Source organism: Harmonia axyridis, chromosome 7 (assembly GCF_914767665.1).
Source record: "Harmonia axyridis chromosome 7, icHarAxyr1.1, whole genome shotgun sequence".
Classification (NCBI taxonomy): domain Eukaryota; kingdom Metazoa; phylum Arthropoda; class Insecta; order Coleoptera; family Coccinellidae; genus Harmonia; species Harmonia axyridis.
Genome location: NC_059507.1, coordinates 33,863,512 through 33,876,526, shown reverse-complemented (window position 1 = coordinate 33,876,526; position 13,015 = coordinate 33,863,512). Strand labels below are relative to the sequence as shown.

The window sequence follows — 13,015 nt, the reverse complement described above, 5'->3', positions numbered from 1 at the left end:
ATCCCTGATGACAACCTAATTATCCCAGGACTACTAAGATTGTGGGAGTAAAACGAGAGGACATATGGGATTGCCGGGGTAACAGTTAACTCAGGTCGTGTTGTTGGACCGGCAATTATAACTTCGATATCCTCCAGGTATGAGAGGGACTAGTGTTGGAACTGGGGCAATTATATGCGATCTGTTGACGTCTGAATGCTACTTTGGAGTGGCCGATATGTTTGCTGGTGTTTTCGTTTTTTATTTCCAATTATCAACGTTTGGAATAGTTTGGGGGTGTACAGGGTGGGAAAATAAGCGAGGTAAGCGCCTATATCTCAGGATCCACTCATCGTAGAGACTTGCGGTAAAAAATTTTACCACTAAAGTGATAAAATGAACACACTGGAAATTGTTTTGAAGTTCATACCTCTACCGCTAGGGGGCGTAATAGCTGTCATCGAGTAGAAAAATGAATTTTACTCGAAAATGTTTCATATGAAGTTGAAGAAAAAATATCATCACTGTAATCCTTGGAAACTTCTTTATCTTTCTGAATTGTCACTTTCGATTTTACGACATCAAATAAGGATAGGTGAAAGAGAGAAATCTGACTGATTGAAATGCCTGTAACTTTGAGTTTGGCTCAACATTTTTGAACAAATTAGATCTCGTCTGAAAGATAATATCTTGTTGATTGAGGACAAAATATAGTCACGATAATTTTTTTTTTGCTGCTTTCGGTAGGGGGCGCTAAGTCAGAAGTTCATTGTTTTGTTCATTTTACTCCGAAATTTCAAATGTAATAATAGGATTTCCTTAACAGAAACAGAAATTCCATCAAATTTGCATGAAAAAACCTCAAAGTCGCAAAGCGATAATTTCAGGCGTTCTGAAGTTATGGCCGAAAGAAGATATTCTTCAATTGATGCACTGCGAAAAACCAAATTGTGTCCTTAAGTTCTAAAGAGAAACAGAAATCCCATCAAATTTGTATGAAAAAACCAAAAGGTCGCAAAGCGATAGCTTCAGGCGTTCTGGAGTTATGGCCTAAAAAAGATATTCTTCAACTGATGCACTGAAAAACTAAATTGTGTCTTCTTTCGGCCATAACTCCAGAACGCCTTAAGCTATCGCTTTGCGATCTTTTGGTTTTTTCATACAAATTTGATGGCATTTCTGTTTCTCTTAGAACTTAAAGACATAATTTGATTTTCGCAGTGCATCAGTTGAAGAATATCTTCATATTTTGAGTTAATATGAAACGTTGATTCACTATGGGACATAAGAAGGGCGTTATTTGAGGAGAAACTCGCGAATTGAGTGAAATATCGTATCACTGATATGTTTTCATTCCCGCTCGCCTCATGTCAAAATTGATAGTTCATGTTGGGGACAAAATTTGCTTACTGAAAATGACATATGTTTATGTTACTCTGAGGTGCTATTCCACTCGCTATTCCATTACTTTTGCAGCATTCGCCAGAATACAATTATTCTTTTTCAATTTTCATCACATATCGAAGAAGTCGACCACCTGACACACCCTATTTTCGGATAGTAATACATTTCCCAGGAAGTCATAACAAATTTTTATATGTCCCTGCCGTTTCATCTCATTTTCGCTGATGTAATAGGCCGTAAAATTTGCCGAAATACACCATTCAACGTGCCATAACACCGAGTAAGTTACGACCAGTTCCATGAACTAAATATAGCACGGATTCGATTGTTGTAGGTAGCTCCAGTTCCGTGAATGGCTAATAGAATCGCGAAATTTCCTATGCGAAATTGGTTTTCCATCCTCCCAGCACGGTGCATCCTTCCATTAAAACGTTATCGTGTTAATAATGGAAGGAGATAAGGGCGAGAACGGCATGCGACTTGGTTGCCGGTGGAAAGCTCCTAATGAATAGGCTGTTGAAGGGAAGTTTGGGGAGTTTATCAGGTGAAAACGCACAATTGTATCGGCTGCATTCGACTCATTTAGGTGTTTATTTGTTCGATGGATATTCACGCGGCGAGAACCGTCGCTAATGCTATAGACGGTGACGTCAGTTCTTTGGTATTCCGTCTCGGCTTGTGCGAAGAATGTTATCTCTTTTTTTTTCTTTTTTAAGGACATTTTTAATAATTTGGAGTTGATAGGATGGTTTTGATCGAACTAGTTTTCCGGTTATTGTTTTTTATTGTTTTTGAGTTATAGACCGAGTTGCCCTGCTATGAATTCGATTAATTCGATCACTAGTTTAATTTTTATAGACCGCCACAACATTTGTTTTCCTGGCTTAATTTACGAAATGTTTATTTTCAGTTGAAATTTTGAACTTTCCATTCAATTGCGACGCCGCAGTGTTTTATATAGGCGTACAACTTTGCTTCCGCCTTTTTTTCCGAAATTCGATGCTTTATTGTGAAAAACTGGTTATAAAGGGTGTTTTTTTTCGAGGTATATAACTTTAAGTTGGCATTTCTATTTAAGGTGGCGACCGATTTAACAGCTGTCAAGTTATTTATTCTCAGTTTGGTTTGGCAATTCATCATGAGTAGACTCACGCCTGAACAACGCTTGCAAATAGTGCAATTTTATCTCGAAAATAATGGCTTTGTGCGGAATACGTATCGCGCACTACGTCCATTTTATTTTGTTTAGCGATGAAGCGCACTTCTGATTGAATGGCTACCTCAACAAACAAAACTGCCGCATTTGGAGTGAAGCTAACTCTCAAGTGTATGTCGAAACACCGTTACATCCAGAAAAACTGACTGTTTGGTGCGCTTCATGGGCTGGTAGAATCATTGGTCCGCACTTCTTCAAAAACGATGAAGGCCAGAACGTTACAGCCAATGGTGATCGATATAGAGCCATGATTTCTAACTTGTTCATTCCTGAATTGAACAACCATGATGTCCAGAAGCTGTGGTTCCAACGAGACGGCGCAACATGTCACACAGCTCGTGCCACAATCGATTTATTGAAAGACACGTTTGGTGACTGCCTAATTTCACGTTTTGGACCTGTGAATTGGCCTCAAGATCTTGTGATTTAACACCGCTAGACTACTTTCTGTGGGGCTATGTAAAGTCATTGGTCAATGCGGATAAGCCACAAACCCTTGACCATTTGGAAGACAACATTCGCCATGTTATTGCCGATATACGGCCACAAAAGTGATCGAAAATTGGACGTCCAGATTGGACTACATCCGAGCCAGCCATGGCGGTCATATGCCAGAAATCATATTTAAAATGTAATGCCACAAGATTATCTTGCGGATAAATAAAATTCATGTCGATCGAATAATCCATCGTTGTTTTATTGCAATTTAAAGACCTATAGCCCCTAAAAAAAACACCCTTTAGTTCATAGCCGAGCGTAGCGAATCTGTAGGAATTCAGCCAAGGCAGTCAACCTACTTTGCTGCCGAGTTGAACATATAATTTTTTTTCTTTGATTGTTTATAATGATATATGTAGGATATTGTATTTGCAAATTATTACAATTCCCACAACCTTTTCATTTTTCCTGTTGTGATAAATTAAAACGAAATTTGATAGAAATCTCAATTGTTGGACATATGTTCATATGTCTATTCTCAAATATTGTTCGTTGCAGAGATACAGGGTGTTCAATATGAAAAATCAAAAGTAATTTTTATTCATAACTTCCGCAGTTTCCAAAATTTTTCAATTGAATTTGAGAGAACGATTGTGTTCAATAGATGCTCTATTTCTAAAAAACACATTTTCAGTTGCCACCACTGGCGAACAAGAAAGGCGTCATGGTCCCTTTTCTCTCCTATTTTTCATGCCACTGGTAAAATGAGAAAAATTGTTCTTTTATCGCATTGCCCATTCAACTTTTTGTAAAAATGTATACTTCTTTGAATCCGTAAAAACTGGCAGTTTTCAAGATAATTGCACTTTTATGAATACAAACCGAGATACAAACATACTAGTAATAAAAAATTTGTTCGGCAGAAATTTTTTGAGTCAAACAATTTTTTTCGTCTCAAAAATTAAGACAAAGCAATACAAACCATCCAAATTTTATGTATTCCTTCGAGCTAAGGCCCATCCGAAATTTATTGTAACACACTTGAGCGAAAGAACAATCCAATCTAAACATTTTCCAGACGAATTCATCAAACTTTCATCTACTGAAAATTTGTTGCTTAAAGTGGTAATTTCTGTTTTTGAAAAAAACTTCAGCCAGAATGATATCAAGGAATTAAGGTAGTGTTTGGGAATTTTTTTCGAAAAAATATGGAACATTTTGAGCACTTCCGTACACGAAATTCCATTTACAAAAAAATTAAGACAAATATTCTTTGTTCGATATTCGTATCTATTGCAGAAACATAATTCAGATGAACTGACAAAATTCTTAAATTACAGACATCGTGAAGAAAATGATATAGAGCTCTGTTTGGGGAACGAGCGTCCAAAAGCCTTGCTGAGTGATATTCATAAATAATGGAAAGTTTTAAAAATAACATGTGAGATAAGTTGAAATAAAATAAACCAAAGTGCAAAATTTGCATTGTTTTTGAAATACACCTATAATTCCATACTGAAAATAAATCATAATTTTCATTCGGTTCTTGAATTGCAAACATTCTCAAACGAAAATAAACCAAAATTTCAGAGGAATATCAGAAATCTTTCTTTTTCAAAAGATTTATACTATCTGAAATCATAAAACATACTTAAGTATTTGAGATACGCTCAGTTTTATTATCCCACTCTACCTATCGACACACAAAATATCGTTAGCCACGTACTTTCAGAGATAAAGCCTAAACTCGCAAAATTGCTAATCGGCAAAAATGAAAGTGCCCATTCAATCCAAAATTTCGTAGAGATAATCTTCAAAGAACAAATATAAACCCTCTCGATGACAGAGAATGTTAATGCAATTTAATAGAAGTCACGTTCTGAATTCTGTTTAATATTCATTTCTTGTTTGACAATCATAAGGAAAGATAAATAAGAACAAACTCGTTTAGAGGTTGATTTCAGATTTTCTTCTACACGTTCAGAATTACGAAACATCATCAGCTATTATAATACCATTTAAATTTTCAAATATTTTGTCGAGATGGGATGTTCACAAATCATGCATCCTTGTAACACTTCTTCCAGGAAGTAGCGTATTTGTTTTTTCTTTAGATTTTTAATAGTTTCGGTTGGAACTAATCAAGGACTTATGTTAAGATAGCTGTTTCTCATTACTGAAGTGATTTGAAAATAAAATGCCCAAAAAGAATTGTATTGAAATATGATAAATCGAATCCTATTGAAGTAAGATGTTATGGTGAAAATATTGAATTGATTTTTTATCCAAAAATTTCCAAATTTCATACACTTGAATGGAAAAGTTATGAAACTGTTAACATCAATTTTTGAAAAACTATTCTACATAAAACTATAAATGTGAATAAAATTTCAGAGTACTGAAATTTATACCATTTAATTTTCGAGATATTGGCTCAGTTATGTTAAATTTAACATTCCATAACTATCAATTGAATGCGAAACAGGAACTCTCAAAAATTCGTAGTGAATTAAGTTTCCTAAGCTAATAATTTTAATTCTGCAACCTTCAATTTTACATCCGATATGTATAAATAAATAGAGGGAGATTAATTCGTTAAGCATTGCCCTAGGTCCGATCCTGTACAACTTGTAACCATGCAATCAGATCCAAATGTGACACTTTCTGACAGAAAAGGCCTTATTCGCAACATCAGTCATATTAAAATATTGTAAAGTATCAAAATAATAATATGACCATGTAGGATTCTGATGTAATAACTGATTCATACCAAAACAAAACATTCCCAAGTCACCACATGATAAGACAAAACATTGTTTATTTCACTTTTATTGATCAATAAAACCCTTTAAACCCTGGAATCATCTGCCTGTTGAGCAGAAGTCTTACAGGTCTCGATCTCACAAGTAACAATGTAAACAAAGGAAACATGATTTAACTTTTATAGGTGATAAATTAGATTTTCATAAATAAAGAAGGTACTTACTTCATCCCATTTTATGAATTTTTCACCGCTCTGAAGGGGTTGTGGAACCTCTATTGGTTTCAAAGATACCGAATTGACACACTGGGCACTTCTCCCCACTGTAGACATCCTGGAGATTCGGGATCAACCCTACGTTGTTTTTTCAAATCTTCCGAATAAACATCGTGCGAAATGAAGATTATAAATAACTTTTTACACAGATTTTTCACACAAATAAATCATTTCGATTGTCCTAACGGTATTTAAAGATTTGTTAAGTGCCATATCGTCCAGTTTTGAGATGACTCTTGTTCTTGGTTCGCGTAAACTTATCAGCGAAATTTTACACGTTCAATTCGTTTCAGGGCCTTCTCTGTTACTCTGAGATAGACTTTCAGTAATCTGCTGTTATTTGTTGAGCTGAAAGAGCAGGTTTTCTGGGCTAGCTTTGATAAGCGCATGTGAACTTGTTCCATGTCACATTGAATAAGTCAGCATGAAAATTTCGAAGAACTCTACACTAACTAGAGTAATTCTAACGATTATACCGCCAGATAGCACTGCTAAATCGCACATTTACTGATTTCTTTTTTAACTCTGGCGATTCCTGTCATCAAATGAAAATATGAAATTTTTTATAATATTATAAATCTACGATTTATATTATCTGCATACAATGGTTTTAGGATACTATAAAGGATATATCGCTCTCAGTAGGGAGAATATTTCGTAGAGACCCGAAAAATTAATGGAACGCTAGAATAATTCTAAAAAACCAAATGATCATTGATAAAGCTCATTCAAATATTCATTTCTTATGAATAGTCACTCGAAAACTAATTCCAACCATTCACGAATAATATTTATGGTCTTGAAAAGTATGATTATTCATGAGTAGCTTCAATATTCGAAGATAGTATTCTTCAATATAAACCGTGTTTTTTTTTAGAGCTATAGAACTTTAAATTGCAATAAAACAACGATGGATTATTCGATTGACATGAATTTTATTTATCCGCAAGATAATCTTGTGGCATTACATTTTAAATATGATTTCTGGCATATGACCGCCACGGCTGGCTCAGATGTAGTCCAATTTTCGATGACTTTTTCCAACATTTGTGGCCGTATATCCGCAATAACACGGCGAATGTTGTCTTTCACATGGTCAAGGGTTTATGGCTTATCCGCATAGAACAATGACTTTACATAGCCCCACAGAAAGAAGTCTAGCGGTGTTAAATCACAAGATCTTGGAGGCTAATTCACAGGTCCAAAACGTGAAATTAGGCGGTCACCAAACGTGTCTTTCAATAAATCGTTTGTGGCACGAGCTGTGTGACATGTTGCGCCGTCTTGTTGGAACCACAGCTCCTGGACATCATGGTTGTTCAATTCAGGAATGAAAAAGTTCGTAATCATGGCTCTATACCGATCACCATTGACTGTATAACGTTCTGGCCATCATCGTTTTTGAAGAAGTACGGACCAATGATTCCACCAGCCCATAAAGCGCACCAAACAGTCAGTTTTTCTGGATGTAACGGTGTTTCGACAAACACTTAAGGATTAGCTTCGCTCCTAATGCGGCAGTTTTGTTTGTTGACGTAGCCATTCAACCAGAAGTGCGCTTCATCGCTAAACAAAATAAAATGGACGTAATGCGCGATACGTATTCCGCACAGGACCATTATTTTCAATATAAAATTGTACTATTTGCGAGCGTTGTTCAGGCGTGAGTCTATTAATGATGAATTGCCAAACCAAACTGAGAATAAATCACTTGACAGCTGTTAAATCGGTCGCCATCTTGAACAGTAATGCCATCTTAAAGTTATATACCTCGAAAAAAAAAAACACCTGTTAGTAACATGATGAATAGTATATTTCAAAAGGAAATTGAAAGAAAATATTAGCTCCTGTAAAAGCAACATACAGGAAAACCATCCTTCTATCAATCAAGAATGTCAAGTAATTTTTTCTTTTAAGATATCACCTAAAATCTGCATTTCTATTTTAATCAGGTCACTGGAAATTTTTCTGATGGTAAATATTTTCTGGGATTAAACCAATAGGATAACATCATTTTTTACTCTTGGTTAATAAGCTTTACAAATTATGACAAAAAAAACATAAAATGGTAACAATCTTTAATAACACATTAAAATATATTGTTAACATTTTCCAGAGGTGCACTGAAGTGGTCCAATTCTATCCAATCCTTGACACCTTTCCTTTTAACTTTCAATCTGAATTCAGGAGAATCGCTTTGTTCTTTCCAAAGTACTGAAACACTCACTGTGCATCCCTTATTTAAACATCCCCTTTCGTGAGCTAAAGCAATTTGATTCACCACTCTTCTTTCAACTTCATACTTGATAGATCTAGCTCCATAATGTACATCATAACCATCTGCCAGAGCTGATTCCACAGTTCTATCCCATTGCAATGAAATTTTATGTTTTTTTTCAGCCTGAAACATTTGAAAAAGTAAAGCAAGGATATTTTCTAAGTGGTGAAATATTCAAATTATCCTAATCAAGTCTGACTGAGTTAAAGTTAAAAAACGAGAAAAGGACCAACATCAAGTCAGGAGGTTTTGCTTACTTGTTCAAATTCGTACTAATCACGAAATAGGGACAATATTCCTCAAGGAGAAGAGCTTACTGTAGACACGTCTTTTGGGCTTTCGGCCCTCGATTGTAATTGTAACCAATTACCCTCAGTATTCCTTTCATATACCTAGGGTAGTAATGATTGCAGGAGAGGTTAGTTTTTCCCTTTTGATATACAGGGTGTTCTGATTTGTTTCCGACAAACTGAAATGGGTGATAGATCACATCATTTTAAGCAAAAAAGTTCCTATTAACATGGGTCCGGAAATGCTTCGTTTCCGAGATACAGGGTGTTAAAGTTGAAAAAATAATTCGCGTTTTCTTTAATATGTTTTGACTGTTTCGAAATCCTTTCATGAAATTATTCCTATTCAAATATTTAATTTAAATTCATTTTGAAAATTTCTAAGGCGGAATGCATGCGTATTTTCTATTGCCCACTAATAAGTAGAAGTGGTATGCTATGTAATTGTTGTTTTTAAGTGTTCTGAATATTCTGTTTCCTGAAATATTGAGTTGTTGGGATGCTTTACGAATACTGAGATTCTTATTTTCTTCGAAGGTCTGTTAAATCCTATTTCTCTGTAGATGATTTCTTCTTTGTATGCTTCGTTCGGGCCTTTGGTAACCAATACCATTTTCCTGTATTTGTTGATAAGCTATTAACTCAGTCAATTATAATTATAATTAATGACATCTAAACCTAACACACTTTAAATCTGTCATTGTGTAGAGCCATTTCAAATCTATTGTGGTTGCCATGGAAAACCAGAATAATCATATCAGATTTAGATGTCATTAATTATAATTATAGTAAACTCATAACTACAGTTTTACTAATTTAATACAATTTTTGAAACGCCTTTTGTGTATAGTAATGTAGAATATGCAGACATCATCTTTGTTTATGGGAATCGATTTTTTTAGTGCAGAATGACGTACAGGGTAGCACAGAAAAGTTGCAACGGTTTAAAGGAGACGAAATGATTGCCAGTGGCGCCCTCTAGAAAATACAACCAAATCGACCACAAATTTGAATTTCTCACCTCAAAAAACCCTATGTATCAACTTTCATGCAATTATTTGGAATCAGTCGAAAGATATTAAAGAAAACGCAAATTATTTTTTCAACTTTAACACCCTGTATTTCGGAAACGAAGCATTTCCGGACCCATGTTCATAGGAACTTTTTTGCTTAAAATGATGTGATCTATTACCCGTTTCAGTTTTTCGGAAACAAATCAGAACACCCTGTATGTATATCATTTACCAAATCATGATACCCCTCACAAAAAAAAACTATCTCTCAAAATCAAACAAAAGAAATTTTTGACTACCCCCCTAGATGTTGAGATTCCCCTCTCGGAAAAAAAAATTGTGGATTCAACACTGATCTAACTATTCTTCCCTATTGAAGATGCTGACTTCTAAAAAATTTAAAAACATTATTTACTCTTTCTGCCCAAAGTTTCAACTCTTTTCCAACTAATTCCATCAGTTCATTCCTTGAAAATGGTAAGAAGTATACAATTTCATTTATCCTCCCCAGAAATTCATCCCGTTTGAAATGTCTTTTGAGAATTGGTTTCACCACTTCGTCTTTGAATTTCCTAGTGACCTGAATATCATCGGATATTGTCAAATCTGAAATGATAAATCTATAAATTACTAATAAATATTTGTAACAAAGAAACACAGTGAAGGAACTATTGAAATATTCAACTCCATAACTATTGGAGTAAAACCTTCTCAGTTACAAAGTACATATTGTATCTAGTAAAATCATGGTAAAACTCGTTTAAAATTTCATGACAGCGTAGACAATTTCTGAATATATGGAATTTTCGAAATATGTTTTCTCTGATTTTTAAAATTCATGGATTGTATTTTCGAGCTTGGAGAATCAATGCGGTATAACAAATTTTTTGGAAAAAACTTCTATAGTTTCCGAGAAAATCTCTGGAGAGCGGAAAGACAGATTTTTCATCAGGTTTTTGGATTCTACACATTCCCAAATGTAAAATGTGAAAAACTAAGAGGGGTTAAAAAGTTTTCTCCTTAAATAATTTCAAATTATTTTTATTGAAATTGGAAATAATGCACCAAAGAAAATTACGGAAATGCATTTAATTACACAGTTATTTATGCTATTCAACATACCTGATTTATTATCTAGAAGTTCTTTTTTCTGTCTCTCAATTTCTTTCCTCAAATGCAACCCGTACTGTGCAATTTCATCACTTGCAAGGTTAGACGTCATAATGAATATTGCTTCCTTACACTCAATTGTTTTTCCTTTACCATCTGTTAATCTGCCTTCATCAAACAATTGTAAAAGAACAGTTAAGACATCTGGATGAGCTTTATCCACTTCATCAAATAATACAACTGCATTATTACAAGCTTTAAGTTGTTTGGTGAGTTGTCCACCATCATCGTGACCTACATACCCTGGCGGAGCACCTATCAATTTTGCTACCTAAAACAATTAAAAATTGTGATTCTAATAATGGATCTATTCCAATGAAATATTTTTTTTAGTACTAACAGATTCAATTAGCAGCATATGTAAATAATAATAAAATTACCTCATGTTTCTCTTGGTATTCTGACATATCTAGACGAATGAAACATTCTGGTTTGTTTTTATGTATGTAAGCAGCCAATTGTTTGGCGAGTTCAGTTTTTCCAATTCCTGAAGATCCAAGGAATAAGAATACTAGAGGATGATTATCATCGGTCCAACCATTTTCCTTACGTCTAACAGCTGAAATTCAATGACATACTCTCTAAAAGTGTTTAAAATACAAGACAAAACATACTCGAGGCAACTGTTCTTATTGCTCCTTCTTGTCCTACTATAAATTGTTTGAGACGCTTCTCCAGAGGGAATCTTCTTCTCTCTTCCAAATCTCTAAGTTTCTCTTTCTCAGCATACTAAAAATAATATATTCGGATATTTTTTTTAATATAATAATATAAGATTCAGCTTATATTTTATGAATTAGTCATTTTCTACCTAACCATTATAATAGTTCCAAATTTCTTACCTTCGCACTCTGTTCTTCTAAGTATTTTTTAACTGGACCTTCTTTTGCATACATTATAGGAAGATGGCCAATATCATTTTTGAGACAAGGGTTGGCTCCATGCTCAACTAAAATTCTTACAATATCTAAGTTATCTATGAGAGCAGCATAATGAAGTGCAGAGAATCCTAGGTAAGTAGCTTTTGTATTTAAGTCGGTAGAAAACTCGTTTTCCCGTGTCATCAAAACTACGAAGTGAAAACAAATTTTGTTTTGAAGTAACAATAGATTTTAGTGATATACCTTCAATAGGGTGTATTCTTTTTTCATGTGCTGTTCTACCAATATTTATAAACTCTTCTTGCAGATTTGGGTCGGCACCTGCTTTGAGTAATAAGTTTACAACAGCAAATCTGTCATTCACTACAGCTAACATTAAAGGTGTCCATCCTAAAGGGTGTCTACTATTCACATTATATTTTTCCTTAATAAATAGAGATACATCGGATAAATTTCCATATTTAACAGCTTGAAAAAAGCGTTTTTCCTTTCCGCTGAATATAGAATCACAAAATACCAACCCAATGCCTAACGCACATATTAGTGATGTGTAGTCCCTGTTAGCAGTTTCATGATAATAAACTAACTTCTTGGATGATATCGCAGAAAAATTACAGCCTTGGTTATGAATGCTCTTCCTAAGAATTGTACATGTATTTTTTTTATTTCTCAGAATGTACTCGAGACAACTTCGAATAAATGAGCGTTTTCGTAGAAGATTCATGTCTTTTAAATTATATTCATATATTTATTGTTTCATAAAGTTTGCAATAGTTTTGTTTTATACTCAGATCGGGCAGTTTTCATCGTATTTTATAGTATTGAATACTTGATTCCAATCGGTAACATTCTGATCTGACACTTAAGATTTGAATTAGGTTAAATTGAAAAATAGAAAACCCAAATTTGACAGGTCATAGAGATTAATTAACCGGTAATTCCAAAAGGCTTTTCCATTATGGAGTATAGAATTCTATGTTCTAAGATTTCCACTTTCCAGTCAGCTGATTTTGACAACACCATTTTAAGCTAAGCATTCACTAGGCAGGACGGAAAAAATCGAATGTTAACATTTGCATCCACTACCGACCGCACCGGATCGTATCACGAATCATCAGACGTCAATGGATGTGATGCAGTTGCATGCAAATATAGCACATATTTTTCCGGCCCGGCCTGCCTCGTGGAGAGAGACTTGCATTATTTTATATGGGACACACAGCCCATTAATCAGGTCGAGATAGGTTCGATCATTACCGAATAAAAGGTTGTTGCACTTAACTGCATCATTATCAAATTTATCTATTGA

At 34.4% G+C, this 13,015-nt stretch overlaps 2 protein-coding genes across 3 annotated transcripts in view; both read right to left on the bottom strand.

Moving 5' to 3' along the window:
- LOC123684092 (1-phosphatidylinositol 4,5-bisphosphate phosphodiesterase classes I and II) overlaps positions 1-6,460 on the bottom strand; it is a 33,945-nt gene extending 27,485 nt beyond the window's left edge. For both annotated transcript variants that reach the window (XM_045623215.1, XM_045623216.1), the window contains exon 1: positions 6,024-6,460. In XM_045623215.1, the coding sequence (XP_045479171.1) occupies positions 6,024-6,131 (108 nt within the window). In that variant the 5' untranslated portion in view covers positions 6,132-6,460. The remainder of the gene's footprint in view (positions 1-6,023) is intronic.
- A 1,675-nt stretch (positions 6,461-8,135) lies between these two features.
- Positions 8,136-12,952, bottom strand: LOC123685148 (caseinolytic peptidase B protein homolog). Its single transcript, XM_045624763.1, has 7 exons — positions 11,950-12,952; positions 11,668-11,894; positions 11,440-11,554; positions 11,206-11,384; positions 10,778-11,096; positions 10,071-10,261; positions 8,136-8,475 (listed from the first exon to the last, which is right to left on the bottom strand). The coding sequence occupies exons 1-7, from the start codon at positions 12,428-12,430 to the stop codon at positions 8,164-8,166; spliced, it is 1,824 nt and encodes a 607-aa protein (XP_045480719.1). The 5' UTR covers positions 12,431-12,952; the 3' UTR covers positions 8,136-8,163.
- Between the last annotated feature and the right edge of the window lie 63 nt (positions 12,953-13,015).